Here is a 15835-nt window from a genome sequence, read left to right as displayed (position 1 = left end):
TTTATATAATTTTTCATTTTATTATTATTATCCCCAAACTTAATTCTTCTTCACCATATAGGCTTTAAACTCAAGCTCGCCTTATAATTACATCTTTAAATTTATATAATATTTATTAGAATTAAAAAAAAAATTTTGATTTTGTTTCAAATGGAGGGAATTCAATTCATTCCACAGAGGTTTTTGGCACTATTAACAAATTTCTAATGAACTTTCTCAACCAAAAAAAAAAAAAATTCTAATGAAAGTGCAAGGCATGATATTCTCCTTTTATTTATGAGAAATGATATGTCCACAACATTTTTACAACATTTTTACAACAAATCCTAAGTGGCAGGTTGTTACTGGTTATTATTGTTGGGGCAAAAAAGTAATCTTAGTGTTAGATTCAAATTTAAACCAATAACAACTAACCACCTATAATTTGTTGTGAAAATGTTGTAAAAATGTTGTGGACATAGCACCTCTCTTTATTTATATATATATATATATATATATATATATATATATATATATATATATATATATATATTATTTGGTATCATATATGCAACCGCAAAAACTGGACCAAGTTGAAGTCTATTTATGGCCATTATTGCGGATTTTGAATAAATAAAGCCACCTCTATATATATATATATATATATATATATATATATATAGACATATAATCATTTTCAAACATGACATATACTATAGTCATAGTCTTCTAATTGGAAAGTGGGATTTGTATCATTGTGTAACAAATGACACAGCATGCAAAATGTCCAACGAATAAGGTAGAATAGTGTATGAGACTTTTTTCATTATAAATTTTCAACATTGCCAACATCTCTTTTTTTTTTTAAAAAATTATTTGCTCATGTATGATATTTTAAAATCCTATATTTTAACCAAATAAATAAATAAATAAATTCTAGCAAAATGTTGGATTCAAATCTTCTAGATTTACTAAGGTACTCTACCAATAAATTTCTTTAAATCATAACCACTCTTTTATAATTTAAGAGTCTAGATTATGTCATGTTAGCATTCCACTAATAATACTTTTAAAATAATAAAATAATGTTGCAAACAAAACAATTAAGATTATTATTATTAGCGGAATGCTAACATGACAAAATCTAGATTATTAAATCATTAAATAATGGTTAAAATTTTTAAAACAAAATCTATTTAATAGAGTACCCTAAGAAATCTAGAGGATCTGAATCCCAAAATGTTAGATAAAAAAATGAGCAATGATATTCTCAGTAAAGATATATTCTCATATTTAGATTTCTAAAAATGTAATATCTCTAAACTTGGATGCTTGAAAATGTAATGTAAGTATGCTCACGTTTGGTTTGATTAACATATAAATATACTTAAATTAAATTAGAGTATAATTTCTATCTAATTAAAAAAAAAAAAAAAAAAGTAAAATACAGCAATGCATTAAACATGACCAGGGAAAAAAAATTTGTACCTAATCATGATCCTTGTTTCTTTTCTAAAAAAGTCTACTAAAAATTTTCAGTTTATCATTTTTAAAATAATAATAAGAAATTTAAATTTAAATTTAAATAGAGAATCAGTACTTAAATGGGTTATTATCTAAAAAATTTAAATTTAAATTTATAAAAAAATAAAAAAAAAAAAACAGAGAAAAGCCTAGAACCAACCTAAAGCTTCGTGGACCCCACTATTGACCTATCACCGTCTCTCTTGGCCAGTTGCCTCCCGTGCTTTGCATGCATATTTATTTCCATCCCATTCCTACATATTTTCTTTCAAAAAAAAAAAACAAATTTTGGTTTTTGGATTTTTTGAAAGCTAATAAGCTGGTTTGATGCAACAAAAACTCTCACAAAATTTTGGAGTCAGTCAGACTATGATTTCTCAATAGTTTAATTAATTAAAGTCGGTCACATGTATTATTTATTTGTCATTTCGTGGCGGGTGTTAATTTGCCATATATAAAAAGTAAAAGTAGTGATATTAAATTTTTCTTACTATTTTTTCTTTAAAAGTTGAAGGAAAGAACAGAGAAGGCCAGCAGGCGGGAAGTAGAAGAATGTCAGAATTGGTGGCTCGTACTGGTCGCCATCTGCAACGTTACAAGGACGGCTGCCGGCTTGTTGCTGGGTATATATATATTGCTTCATGTTTTTGCTGTTTTTTACTTCTGTCTTTCAAAAATAATATTGGCTATATATGGTTGCTAAAATTTTCTTTTGCAAATTTGGTTATGTATTATATATATAATATGGCAGGTGTATACCTTTTAAGATTAGTAAAAATAGTGATGGAACGTTGGATAATGATGTTGTGGAGCTACTCATGATCAATTCAACTAGTGGACGTGGTCTTCTCTTCCCTAAGGTTTATATATATTTTTTTTTTTTTACATTTTGGTCTCTCTCTTCTTCTTTTTTATGAATATAGTTTTATGTTTGAGAATCAGAATCTTTGTTATATTAAAATTTTAAATTAGGAAAGGAAAAAAAGAAGAAGAAGAGAATATAAGGCTTTTTATTGTGATTGATTAGTTTTGGCCGTTGTCACTTGTCTTTTGTTGTCTTCTCCGATTGTGTTATGTTTTCTTTTGTTGTCTTGTAAAGCTGTGTATTATTGAATACTTGCATATAACGATTTTATTCGTATTTGTTGTCCATGAAAGTCTTCACTTTTCAATTAGCTTGAATGTATATAAATACTAAGGATTTAAGACACACTTCTGTATGTAATATGTTTGCCTTTTGACAGCAAACGGAATGTTTCGAAACTTTTTTTTTGATGTCGATGCTTTCTTTTTTTGGTGGGGAAGATTAGGATGTGCCATGATATTCATTATAAGAAATGACTTGTTGATAGATGCAGGAAATGGAAACTAGATCGGAGAGTGGGAAGGTGTTAGGCAACTTATTTCTTTAGGTTGATTGATGAGTATGGTGGTTAAGTCCTTGTAAAAGTCTACTGCAGTGCACATCACAAATGCATGGACAACGGGTAAATTAACTGTTAATGGCATGAGTTTGGAGATAGCCAACCCCAAAATTCTGGGACTAAGGTTTTGTTGATGTTGTTATGGCATGACTTTGGCGATCATGCTGGGGTTGGCTTCAAATAGTTTTAGAGCAAGTATAACTTTTGTTGTAAACCATTAAATTCTAGAAAGGAATGTTGAATATAATTTGGAATGGATACACTAAAAAATTGTAACTAATTTTTGGTTGCCAAAAGCAACTGTTTAAGCTAGTCATTCAATTTGTGAAACACATAGAAATCAATGGTGTTTAAGAAATCTTTCTCTCTCTCTTGTTGAAAGCATAAATCTTATCATGATGAATTGAATCCAGTTTGGTAAGATGTATACCAAAAAAGATTAAATGGCCTAAAATGCAAAGCCCTTCTACCCCTAAAAGTGCCTCATCCTGAACAGATGGCTCCCAAGAATCCCAATGAGAAACTTTACAGGCTTTTTCAATACTAGCACCCAAGAATGTGAGCCTTAATAGTAGTTCCTCTTGAAACAAGTATTTAGGTGATTTTGAGAATGTTAACATTTTGCCTTCTAGAAAAGTATCAGAAATTACACAGCAGACCACATTCCAAGACTTTGAAGTGAACTTATTGGATCTCACCAATCTAGCAAGAAACCAGTAATTAGTATCCACTTCTAGAAGCACAAAAGCACCAAAAGTGGTACATTAAGATGTTCCAAAGACCTTGAACAATTGTTTATATTTTCTTCCCCTTCCTTTCACTTGCAACTTTTATTAGAGATTTCCAATTTCTACTTATAAGGTAAGCTTTTATGATAAATTTGTGCAATAAGCCGTCAGCCTGGAAGAGCCATTGAACCTGGATCTTGTTTTGTTGAAAAATTCATATTGTAATTGTCTGCCAAGGCTTCAAAGTTTCACTTTTAGTACAGGTCTTCTTCCACAACAGAGACCATGATATACTCATCAAACAATGTTTAAACTGCCTTTGCCTCCTAATCATTCAGAGCTCTATGAAAGATAACGTCTTTAACATTTCAACATCCCCCTTCTATTCATATTCTATCCCACTTTTGCTTGAAATAACATTGCCAACCCCCCCACCTTCTGTTTCCCCTGACTGCAACAGCAAGAGAAGGAATGAAGATACAAGTCATCTTGGCTTTCCCTACATCCACATCCTAAGCACTTCTCACCTCCTACAAAATTCTGTTTGCCTATCCTTGGGCAAAAATCATCTGTCTTTCTCCCTTACTGTTAGAGCCAAAACTGAATTCCATAGAGTTTTTTATGTCTGAATGGTCACCAAGTTCCACAGTTTTTTTTTAAATTTATATTGTAAATTTTATTATATAATAGTCTTAATTGCACGCATAACATACAGTGAAATGTTGATAACAGAGTGATAATCATTGATTTGTTACAGACTGAGTTAGTATTTATATTTCATTGTCTCCCTAAAGGAATTAGAAATAATAAAGTACTATTTGTGCTTTTGCTGTTGCAATTTGTTTGGTCATAGGGTGGCTGGGAAAATGATGAGACGGTTGAGGAGGCAGCAAAACGTGAAGCTTTAGAAGAGGCTGGAGTTCGAGGCAATTTAGTGGTATGGAGAAATGACTTTGTTATCTTTTGCTCTATGTATGCTATTTTTCAAGTCTTAATCGTATTATCATTTTTCAATGGTTTGAGAAAGTTGCTATTTTAGGAGGCTGAAAGAGTTTGTAATTTATTAAGTTGATTGTGTGTATCTGTGGAACTGTGTTTGTTTGTGCACACGTGTTAGTGAGTGTGAATGAGTTGACACATGTATTCGATTAAGAAATCCCCATTTCCTTTCATAGATTAACATATTCATGTAGGAATTTTAGACTAGATATCCATTAAGCACTTTGGAAACTTTCCCATCAGTACCCTAAGGATTATGTGGAAGTACAAAGAGTTAGAATATCCTGTTCTTTTTCTTCAATAGATGACATAGGCATGGGATATGTATTCATGGAAGACATCTACCACCTGTTAGTAAAAGTCACACATAACCTTTTATGGAAAACTAAGGGTGCGTTTGGTACACTGAATGTGGATTACAACATGAATGGTAATCTTTATTACTTGGAATAAAATGTGTTGTAATGGAATAACTAAACCTATTCATTAGTTTGGTTGGGAGTTGTTACATTAGAATAAAATTTATGATCTATTTTAGGAAATATCCCATTCATACAATTATATTTCCTAGAAAATAATATATTTTAAATTTTATAGAGATGAGTTATTTTTTGACAATTTTTTATTTTCATAATTGTTAGGTGGATATAGAAAGTTTATTTATTTGGAAATATATTAATGTTAAAAATTATTACATCTACTAAGGAATAACTATTACAACCCTTTTAGGGAGGAATAGTTATTCCTCATTTTAAAGAATAGCTATTCATAAGGAATGAATATTCATTGTAATAAAAACATAACCAAACTATTGAATAGCTAAACTACAGGAATAGCTATTACATTACAGTATCTATTACAGTCTATCAAATGTGCCCTAAAAAAACAATTTTGATTTGCAATGTATCTTGCTAACATTCGATTGCAATTCTAAGCAATTCATGTGTATGAAAAGATATATTGACCTTACTTCTTTCCCTAATTTTTCTGGTCCATTGGAGGCCCATTAGCCTATTGGTTATTCATCAGCTGGTGTCCCTCTATAACCTCTTGAAACCCGCTATTGCTTGGTGTATGTAAAATTCAATCAAAGGTCTCTTTTATGAAAAGGGCCATTACCTGTATGACAATGGCCATTCCCAGCATGACACCCATGCTTAGACTGTGGCTTTAGTATTCATGTGTCAATCTGGAGATAGATAAAGTGCAGCCTTTAGATGTCAATCGCATTAAATCTCTTTCTTACATACTGTGATTCCTCTCCAAGATTTAAGTTAATATCTTACCACCACAATTAATAGTGCGATTCCTCAAAAAATATTTTAAGTGTACAAGTGCGCACATAGACTCTCAATCTCTTATATCTATCAAATAAAATGTAAGTCCTGAAGTACAAGTGTTTTAAGCTATGGTCAGTGGTCACATTCCAGTCTGACTTCCTAGATTTAACAAACACCAACTGCACTACAATCTTTGAAACATTGAGTTGTTCCCCAGTAATACACCTGCAAATTCTCAAATGCAACAAAAATATTAGCTTACCAGCTTGAAATTATTGTCTGATCAATCAATCAAAGACAAGAGCGTCACTTTATGTGCAAGGACATCAAGGAAGAATTTTTTTTGCATTGAAAAGAACGAAAAATACTTCAAGGCATCAAAGCCTACATGGAAAAGAATTAGTAGTGCTGCATGCAATTGTGAGCTTTGGGTGCACAATAAGGGAGCCAAAATGCAAGAGTTAGTTTAAATTCATTGTGGAAGCATATCTGATCATGAAATACATTGGAGTCACATGCCACAACTACATTGTGATAGCCCCCTCCCTATATCTTGGTTGTGTATTCAGTTAGTCCTCATGTTGCCCAATGGAAGGTGAGGTGGAATCCCTGTTTACGGGTGGATCCATTACCTTAAATATTTGGTCCTTGCATAAACCTCTAGTCTAATCTTTTATTGGGATTGCCTCTCACCTTCTTCTCTCCTCCATCTTTGAATCTCTTTCTTATTTCTCCTTTTCTTTGCTGAAGTGTCCTTTTCTCTCAAATCCATCTGTAAATTTTTGTTAAAAAAAATCCTTTTTTTTTTTAATCCATTGACCTGGATTATCATTAAATAGATTTTTACCTTTCTTCTTTGCCACCCATAACAAGGGCAATGGAGCCGTAAATTGAAGACATGGCTTATGGGAAGAAGTTTACGTTGGAGTTTCAGAATGATTGTGGTTGTTGGAGGCATTTAGTTGATATTCAATCATGTTTGTGGGTACTTTTGTGTACATACATATATTGTTATAGAATAGTAAATTTACTTTTAAGAGGGAGGGTTTTCTTTTTTCTTTTTTTTCTATTCCCTAACAAAAATTTTATTAAAAAAAAAAAAGATTTCAATATTTGTATAAATATAGCATGACCTTATTGGTTTCTTGGCTGCTTTTTTCTTGCTTTTGCTATTGTTAAAAGGAAATTTTGAAATTAATGAAGTGCTTCTTTCTTTGTTTAACCACTCTACTATTAAAGAAAATAGGGAGTTTCTAATATTCCTGCAAAACATATTGCTTTATATCCCTTAATGCCATTTCGGGAAACAAAAGATAATTGTGTGTTTTAGTTGGAAATGACATATTTTGTCCAGCAGTTCCATTTGTATGTAGAATAAAGGCTGTCTTTTTTCCCCAGCATTTTCTTGGGGACTACATTTTTAAGAGCAAAACCCTGCAAGATATATTTTGTCCAGATGGTTTGTGCAAAGCTGCCATGTTTGCCTTGCTTGTGACTGAGGAACTTGAGTCTTGGCCAGAACAGAACACTCGTCAGAGAAGTTGGCTAACAGTCCCTAAAGCAAAGGAGTGTTGCCAGTATCCATGGATGCAAGAGTCACTTGAAGGTTTCTCAAAGTGGCATGCTGATCAAATATTATGCAATTCAAAAGAAGAGAATCCTCTAATTTTTCCTGATTCAACCCCAGTTCAGAATTGACAAAGAGAGCACCTTTGTGAAGTTGATTTTGGTGCTTTTTCTCCTTCAAAGTTAGGTATAGGCAGTTAATAGGCCCATTTTTGAGGCAATGGCGAAGTATAGCATTCTAAAGTTATAATGGTTTCAAATTTCTGGCTTCCTGCTTGCTGATACTCTAAATTTTGAGGCTGGACTCTAGTACTTTTACAGTTTTACTAGAGAGGTCCATTGTCAAAATCAGCATCAAAAAGTGATGATGAATAAATGTAAACTGTAATATATTTATTTTTTTCGCATCTAGAATTGAGTGTTCTCAAATTTCCCTTGATGGTTTTTCATATTTTAGAAACTATTGATTGATTGATTTTTTTTTTTGGTTAATAGTTTTGAATATATCTTTCTTTGTTATATAGGTAATCAACATAAATTTAATGTTCAAGATTGGGTTATTCAGTATACAATCATTGTTATAGTTACTATGGGTATCTATACTACTATTTAAGAAGTTTCCCCTATTTGGATTCCTCATTTTTTAGTTCAAAAATGCCCCTACAGTCCTATGTTTAAGTAAAGACAAAACTAAAAGATAATCCGGTAGATATGCAACTCTAACTCCCACTAAAATATTGTCTAAAAAATATGACCACTCTATTCTTTATTTTTAAATTGATTTATTCACTTATAAATTAGATTTTTAAAATAAAAATTATATATATATAAAATAATTAAATACATTTTTTTTCTACAAAATAGGACCACTAAAAAAAAAGCCTCATCGCATGCGCGAAGTGCATGTGATGAGGCTAGTGTATGCTAATGTTACACAAAATAAAAAGATTTAAAAAATAATAATCAAAATAATACATTTTCATTAATGAATTAACATAATAAGTTAATCATGAGAAAATATACCAAAGTAGAAGTATTTTTTATTTAGAAATGTCATAATATATATATCTAAATTTTTTTAAAATGTGTCTGGATTTCATTTGAAAAATCATATAAATGCTTCTCTTTCTTTAAACAAGCTTCCCTGTCCAATTGTTAGAAAATTGGGTAAATAACCAAAATGCCTAAAATGCCTAATTTCGTTTGGTTGGGATAGAAAATATTTAGTTTTTTCTCATTTATGTTTGGTCGGGATAGAAAATTTGAATGATAAAAACTTTTTGCTTGATTGAAAAGAAAAATTAAAAAGTAGAAAATGATATTTGTATAAATTTATTCTCGTATTCTTTTTTTTCTTTTTTCTTTTTGAGAGAAAGGTAAGAAAATCTTTATTACTGAATCAAATCTTATTGGAATACATTATCCAAGTCATTGGGTAGCTCTTTCACCCAAATATTAGTGTTAGTAGATGAAACTACTCTTCTTTTTTTCCAATTTGAAGAGAGAGACACACCGGTAAATTCTCATTTAAGCTCTTCTTTTTTTTCCAATTTGAAGAGAAAACAAAAACACTTACAAATAGTGGTCCTAGAAATAAAATACCCGAACTTCACCAAAATCAGCCCCCAATCAAACAAGGACGCCATTTAAAATTCTCTTATTTCTTCCTCTTTTCTTCCATCTCAGAATACTCTAACCAAACAGTCCTAGAAGAACCATTCAAATTTCCTGCATCAGGTTCTGTCCAAAAAATTATTACTATATTAGCAATAAAAAAATAAAAATAATAATAATAATTTTTTGTGAAGGTTAATAATTTGCTCTTCTATTTTTTTTTTTTATAAAAGTTAATAATTTGCATTAAACCCCTAGATTTTTTTGTGATTAAAAAATGTAGTTGTAAGGACCAAAAATATATATAACAATTTCCTGCTTTATTTACTCAAGATCCTTTTACAATACATTTGGTAGAGATGGTTCAACAACAAAAGTCCCTTTCTGTAGTGTCCTGATTCTTATTTATATCATTTGCCCCTTTCATCGTGACCTTACACTTCACAATCTACTATGCTTTTCCCTCTGACACCTGTTTGTCGGTAATGAAACAGAGCTCTAACTTCACGTTCAGCACTGTTCAGGTCATATCCACATTAATGCAACGGATTGAATTGGTATCCTCCAATTAATGCGGCCAGAATGGTTGTTGCCGGGCATTTAATGCAACCCTCTAAATTAGCCTGCCACCTTCGGATATTTGTAACCCTTACGTCAGCAGTGCCCATGCCACATCATCTTCGGGTATCCCCAGGTAATTTCCCTTACTCCTTTGCTTCAACTTATTTAATGTATATCGGTCTTCCTTTCCTCGGGTCTTCGGGTTCTTGAGTCCTCGGATCCTCACAGTAGTAACCTCAGATTATAATTAATTCAAATTATTAACTTTTACAAATTATTAATTCTATCGCTAGTGTTCATTTTTGCAATTATAGATATGCACTTTTCATATATTAATTATTGGCCCCTCAATATATAAAGATAAATGGGTTACTTGGGTTAGGCCACTTATCACACCGGAGGTAGCTCTAGCCGCCCACCATGCTCGTCTTCTCTACTCGCTTCGTTTGGTTTCTGGGAAAATAAAAATTTTCCTGGAAATGTTATGGAGGTATTATAGATGGAGTTTCTTACAGTCAACCCCAAATCGCCTCTTCTTCATTGCACCAGTTCTGCCACTTCGTTTTCTCTCCTCGCCAGCAACGGTATGTGTAACTAACCCAACTAGCCAGCATAAAAAATTCCATGAAAATCATCGACATTTTCCCGAGAAAAATAACAAGCTGTTTATCACTCTCACTCACCAGATTGTACATTCCACCTTACTGAACTGCACTTCTGATTTGATTGCATTGAGCTTCTTTCTATGGTGTGCTAAGCAACCCAATTATTTCCATAATACCACTGCGTTTGACCACATGGTTGGTGTGGTTAACCGCCTTATGCAACGGTATGAGACGGTTGGAGGGGTTGTTTGGGGGTTAGAGAGTATTGGGTGTGTTCCAAAGGCACAAACTTTTTTGCTTTTGTTGAGGATTTATTGGCGTGGAGGAATGTATGACATGGTTTTTGAGGCTTTTGAGGAAATGGGTTGCTTTGGTTTTGAGCCTAACACGTTTGCGCGTAATGTAATTATGGATGTATTGTTCAAGATTGGGCGTGTTGATGTAGCCATTAAGGTTTTTAAGGAGACCCAGTTGCCTAATTTTTTGACATTTAATATTGCATTGTGTAATTTTCGTAAGTTGAATGATTTGGTTTGTGTTCGGAAGATTTTTACAATGATGTTGGGAATGGGGTATTACCCGAATGTTGAGACATTTGAGATGATTTTGAATTATTTTTGCAAGTTGGGTATGTTAGTGGAGGCATATCAAGTGTTGGGTCGAATGATTATTTTGGGCATTCCATTATCTGTGAATGCATGGAGTATACTCGTTGATGGGTTTTGCCGGCTGCGTAGAATTGATATTGCGTGTAGTCTGTTGGAGAAGATGGGTAAGACTGGTTGTTCTCCAAATGTTGTAACATATACTACTTTAATAAAGGGGCTTATGGAATCAAAAATGATTGGTGATGCATTCCATGTTTTAAATATCATGAAATCCAAAGGTTATGCCCCTGACTTGGTTCTTTGTAATGTATTAATAGACTGTTTCTCCAAGGTTGGAAGGTATGATGATGCGGTTGATGTTTTTGTAAATTTAGAAACTCAAAAAATGGCACCTGATTCTTATACATTTTGTTCTTTGTTGTCTACCATATGTTTGTCTAAGAGGTTTTCTCTCTTACCCAAATTAGTCCATGGACTGGTCATAGAAGCAGACTTGGTGGTTTGTAATGCACTGCTAATTTATTTTTGTAACGCGGGGTTTCCAAGTCTTGCTGTGGAGTTATATAGTGATATGCTTGATAGAGGTTTAACGCCAGATAAGTATAGTTTTGTTGGATTACTTAGTGGACTATGTGGAGCGAGAAGAGTTGATGAAGCAGTTAATGTGTACTATGGGATCATCATGAATTATCCTGGTCAGGATGCTTACATCCACACTGTAATTACAGATGAGCTTATAAAGGCTGGTAAATTTTATAAAGCCATTAGATTATTTAGGAAAGCAGTTGTAGAGAAGCATCCACTTGATGCTGTATCATACACAGTTGCTATCCGTGGACTTCTTAAGAGTGGTAGATTTGGAGAGGCTTGCACCCTGTATAACCATATGAAGGAGGTCAATATAACTCCCAATGCACATACATATAATGTAATGCTCTATATTTTTTGTAGAGAAAGAGATCTTAAAATGGTGATAGAGTTGCTTCAAGAGATGATTGATGCAAGGATAGAACTCAGTTGTAATAATTACTTTAGGTTATGTGAGTTCCTTTGTAGACCCCACAATTCTAATTCAGCTGTTAATCTCTTAATTGAGATGAGAGATCTCAGGTTGATACCAGCTAATGCAATCTGTGTGCCTTTATCTGATGAACATGTCCAAGTTCTGAAAGTAGATGTTGGGAGCTTATTGTTAAAAGGATATTTGGAAAATGATCTGTTTGTGGGCACATCTGGCTCTGAGGACCTTTCTGATGTGGCTGCTTCAGTGGGTTGAGATTCATTTGATGGTACAGGTTCTTTTCTCCATAGATCAGAGATTCATCTGTATTTTTGTCAGGCATCGTGAAGGTTGTTTTTTTATAATTCAATAGTTACAAGAGTAGAGGAGGGGGGATTCAAACACTGGAATAATGGAGAGCAGGCTATGCCACTGAGCTACAAAGCTCTTGGCAGGTATCTTGAAGGTAATATTGTTATCTATAGTTTCTATTCTGCCTACTCAATCGTATTTAATTATTTGGTCTTCTGGGTTTTTTCTTATGATGTGTTGTCAGTTCAGGATTTTCTGATGGTTTATATTTTAAACATTGATCACTTTGCTTATTTAACTTAGTTAATACCAAACTATGAAAGCTTAAACTGCATCGGTTGAGATATAAATTGTATAAAACTAGCTACTGTATTTGTTCTCTCTAATGGAAGACTATTTCTCAACCCTAAAACCTCTAATTTAGTACTATAATTTTGGTTATCAACTTTATTGAATTAGTCTTTGTTCCTTGCAAGTTTTTTTTTTTTTTGGGTTGCTTAGAAATTTTATGAAAATATGTGCTACAAGCTGAGATGCATGAGTTTTAAAATGTAAAGCATGCTCTTATAAATATTATATTTATGGTTAGCAATTGTAATTGTATTGATTTATCTTTTTCATTGCATTTATCTTGTCGCAAATGGATTTGCAGCTATTGAAGGATAAGACTGTAAGGAGGGTTAAGCTTTCGCCAGGATATATCTTTTAAACACTAGGTTAATGGAGATGGTAGAAGTACCTCACCAAAGGTATTTGCATCAGTATATTTTTTCTTAATATTTTCCAAATTATAGGAAAAGGTTAAATTTCGTCAATTCCTGTGGTTTTTATGATACATTCATTTTCTTCTATTTGAAGGTTTTGTGTTCTAGTGCTTCAGTTATAATGTTGGAAGAGGCTCCTTAAGTTCTACCTAGTTTGAGTTAAATAATTGAAGGATGGTTCTCAGGTGAGGAAGGTCTGGATGTTTTTTATTTAAGGGGAAAAAAAAAGGAGAAAACCATTTGTTTCCTATCGCTTTTTAATGTGAGAAGAAGTGAAGCTTGCATGGCATCATTTTGGATTATAAGTACTTAAAAGGCTAACAGTGTTGTTAATTTGTGAATGTAGTCTGCAAACCCTTTTTGGTGCTCCTGTTAATCAAGTTTCCATCATGAAAATCCCTTTGTTTCATCGTCTAGACGCTGAACTTTGTTTATTCAAATTAGACCCTTATAGTAACGAGTCATGCAATGAAATATTGTTGCTAAACGACAATTAAAGGCAGCATTTTAAGACAGTATGAGAATTGTGCAAGAGTTGGGCACTTGGGTTTTATTTTTTTATTTTATATAAAGCTTATGTTTTTGACTGGGGTACTTGTCGTATAACAAGTCTGATTGGCCTGAGATAGGTGCAAGAATGTGCTTTAGGAAAGTTGTAGCCTTGTAGGTAAAAACAGGATGGATAAAAAAAAAATCTAGTCGAAAGTTGTGCAATTGTATATATTTTTGGAAAAACTTAAGTACAACGTATAAGCGATTTAATTTTATATGATTTACTTGTTATCAATTCTATTATATTTATATTGTTGTCATTTAACAGTTCTTATTTCTTTCTTCTTGCAGGAAGTGGATGATGTAATATAATGTTTCTTAGGGGCCTTTTGGTTCAGGGAATTGGAGAATATTCCTAGGAATTTCATGCGGTAATCTTAAATTACCATCTCTGGTGGTTTTCTTATTCCCAACCTGTAGGAATCTCACTGAAAAATGCAAAATTTCCAATGTAATCCCCCAGTCAGCTTCTTCTTCAAGTTTCTGAGCAGAGAGTGCAGTGCTGCACCGCCGTTGGTGTCATGTGTTGCTAATGCCTGATGTTCTCTACCACTGCTTCCACTATTTTCTCACTCTTTGCATCTGATACCCGATCTTTCTCACTCTGATACCCAGATGGGTTGATGGGGTGCTTCAATTCACCATTCCTGTAGTATAATCTCAGGTTAATTTTAGAAAATTTGATTTTTGTGGGCTAAATTTTCTGGGTTTGTAGAACATTTTCATATTTCAATCTATCTCCAAAACCTCTTCTACTCTATATTTCAATTTGACAAGCATCTGGACTCTTCTCAAACATTTCAAGAAAGCCCATGGAAAATTTCTCTCTCTCTCTCTCCCTCTCAATGTCAGTTATGGCTTTTGTTCTGAAATTATGTCATTATGAATCTGTTATTTGCTTTTATTTGCAGACTTGCTCACCAAGTACTACAGCTGCAAACAGAAAGTTCATCATCACCATGTACAGCTACGTGGAAATGGTACAGCTTCTTTATCCTCTAATTAACATTCTTGATAACTTTCAATATTTTGATGAGTTTTATCCTATTACCCCTTCTTTTTCCTGCTGCATTAATTGTTTATTTTGAACGTTTGGCAATGTGAAGAAATGGATCTTTATCCTCATTTCATTTGCTCTCAAATTGTCTCTGATTGATGGCATTGGAAATACGTTAACGAGCTTTTATTCTTTGTGCTGCTCTTGTTTAATTCATGAATAATGATAAGGTGCAGATAACTTTTAGTTTCTTGCTTTGTTTGGTTTCTATTCTTGTTTGTATTCTGGAGTTCAATTTTGTCGCTCTATAAAAGAAAGTTTTATTGGGTTTCAACTAAGTGCTAAATCTTTAAGTGTTCTTGGAGATTTTTTGGTAATTTTGACTTCAATGGAGTATATAATTTCAATTGGAAATGAAAGATTTTCTGGTTCTTGTAGGGCTTGTGATTTGGTTGAACCTCTTTTTTATTTGAGAATTTTTTGATAGCTTTCTTTAAATTTGTAGCTTTTTAACTTTTTTGGATTCCAGTAATGAATATTTGTCAAAGTGATGATTAACATTAGTAAGTAAGGAGCTCAATTGGTAACTTTATATAATTTCAACTTGGTTTCAGTATTTGAAGACTTGAATGTGAATTGAACTAAGGGAAAATGGTCTGTGAAAAGAGGTTCTAATGGTGGCTAATGAAGACTCTGATGAAAACTTGAAGATTTGAATGGCTAGTTTCTATACTTTAGGACTTGAATGGCTGGCTTCTAATACTTGAAGATTGAAGGAAGAGTTGAGTTCGAAGGATGGTAACCATGTTGATGCATTACTGGTGTGTTTGTGGCAAAGTGAATAGCATCTGGAATAGCTTCTTTTTTTCTTTTCTTTTTCTGAGAATGATATTGTTTCTTTTTCTGAGAATGATATTGTTTGTCGTCTTTGTTCAATAAACTTTGTTCATTTATTTTATTTTGTTTTATTTATTTTTTGGGGGGAGGATAAGGGAAATTGAAAGATGTTGAATTGTTAGGATGGAAGTCGGCATGCTAATTGACAAAACATGGACAATGTCGCGTAATGGCTATGTTGTTTTTCTGAGAAGGGGTAAGCAAATTCTAGGCAGTCTCTGTTGTGTTCAACTCCAAATGTTTGGTTTGAGAATTGTGCAAGATACTAATGGGGATATTGAGCAAGTCAATATTCCTCCAAACAGTGAGCATAGAATAGTCTCTCTTTCTCCACCGCAGCAATCTTGAATACACTCCTTTCCTCATTGCTCAATCTCACAGATATTCATCATTCTTGAAATTGATTCCATGAATCTGACAATCTC

General features: G+C 32.8%; 2 protein-coding genes across 11 annotated transcripts; both read left to right on the top strand.

The window, feature by feature from the left end:
- Positions 1 to 1821: 1821 nt before the first annotated feature.
- Positions 1822 to 7922, top strand: LOC142610816 (nudix hydrolase 16, mitochondrial-like). Its single transcript, XM_075782758.1, has 4 exons — positions 1822 to 2126; positions 2255 to 2363; positions 4509 to 4592; positions 7333 to 7922. The coding sequence occupies exons 1-4, from the start codon at positions 2056 to 2058 to the stop codon at positions 7630 to 7632; spliced, it is 564 nt and encodes a 187-aa protein (XP_075638873.1). The 5' UTR covers positions 1822 to 2055; the 3' UTR covers positions 7633 to 7922.
- A 2152-nt stretch (positions 7923 to 10074) lies between these two features.
- Positions 10075 to 15470, top strand: LOC142611277 (putative pentatricopeptide repeat-containing protein At1g16830). Of its 10 annotated transcripts, none has more exons than XM_075783359.1 (6): positions 10075 to 12177; positions 12262 to 12354; positions 12853 to 12949; positions 13059 to 13149; positions 13808 to 14496; positions 15128 to 15470. In XM_075783359.1, the coding sequence occupies exon 1, from the start codon at positions 10155 to 10157 to the stop codon at positions 12162 to 12164; it is 2010 nt and encodes a 669-aa protein (XP_075639474.1). In that variant the 5' UTR covers positions 10075 to 10154; the 3' UTR covers positions 12165 to 12177; positions 12262 to 12354; positions 12853 to 12949; positions 13059 to 13149; positions 13808 to 14496; positions 15128 to 15470. The 10 variants fall into 10 exon arrangements, with proteins under 10 accessions (XP_075639474.1, XP_075639476.1, XP_075639472.1 ...); XM_075783361.1 differs by having other exon boundaries at positions 10075 to 12354; positions 13808 to 13887; positions 14428 to 14496; XM_075783357.1 differs by having other exon boundaries at positions 10075 to 12354; positions 13808 to 14180; positions 14428 to 14496.
- Positions 15471 to 15835: the final 365 nt, after the last annotated feature.

The sequence above is a fragment of the Castanea sativa genome, chromosome 9 (assembly GCF_040712315.1).
Source record: "Castanea sativa cultivar Marrone di Chiusa Pesio chromosome 9, ASM4071231v1".
Lineage (NCBI taxonomy): Eukaryota > Viridiplantae > Streptophyta > Magnoliopsida > Fagales > Fagaceae > Castanea > Castanea sativa.
Note: the sequence above shows the minus strand (reverse complement) of the source record. Positions and strands in the feature narration are given on the sequence as shown.

Bases quoted from the DNA above. Each gene is read 5' to 3' on its own strand.
- LOC142610816 (XM_075782758.1), top strand. From the start codon at position 2,056: ATGTCAGAATTGGTGGCTCGTACTGGTCGCCATCTGCAACGTTACAAG. The intron at 2,127-2,254 runs GTATATATATAT...ATAATATGGCAG, and splicing joins GGCTGCCGGCTTGTTGCTGG to GTGTATACCTTTTAAGATTA. The intron at 2,364-4,508 runs GTTTATATATAT...GTTTGGTCATAG, and splicing joins GTGGTCTTCTCTTCCCTAAG to GGTGGCTGGGAAAATGATGA.
- LOC142611277 (XM_075783359.1), top strand. From the start codon at position 10,155: ATGTTATGGAGGTATTATAGATGGAGTTTCTTACAGTCAACCCCAAAT.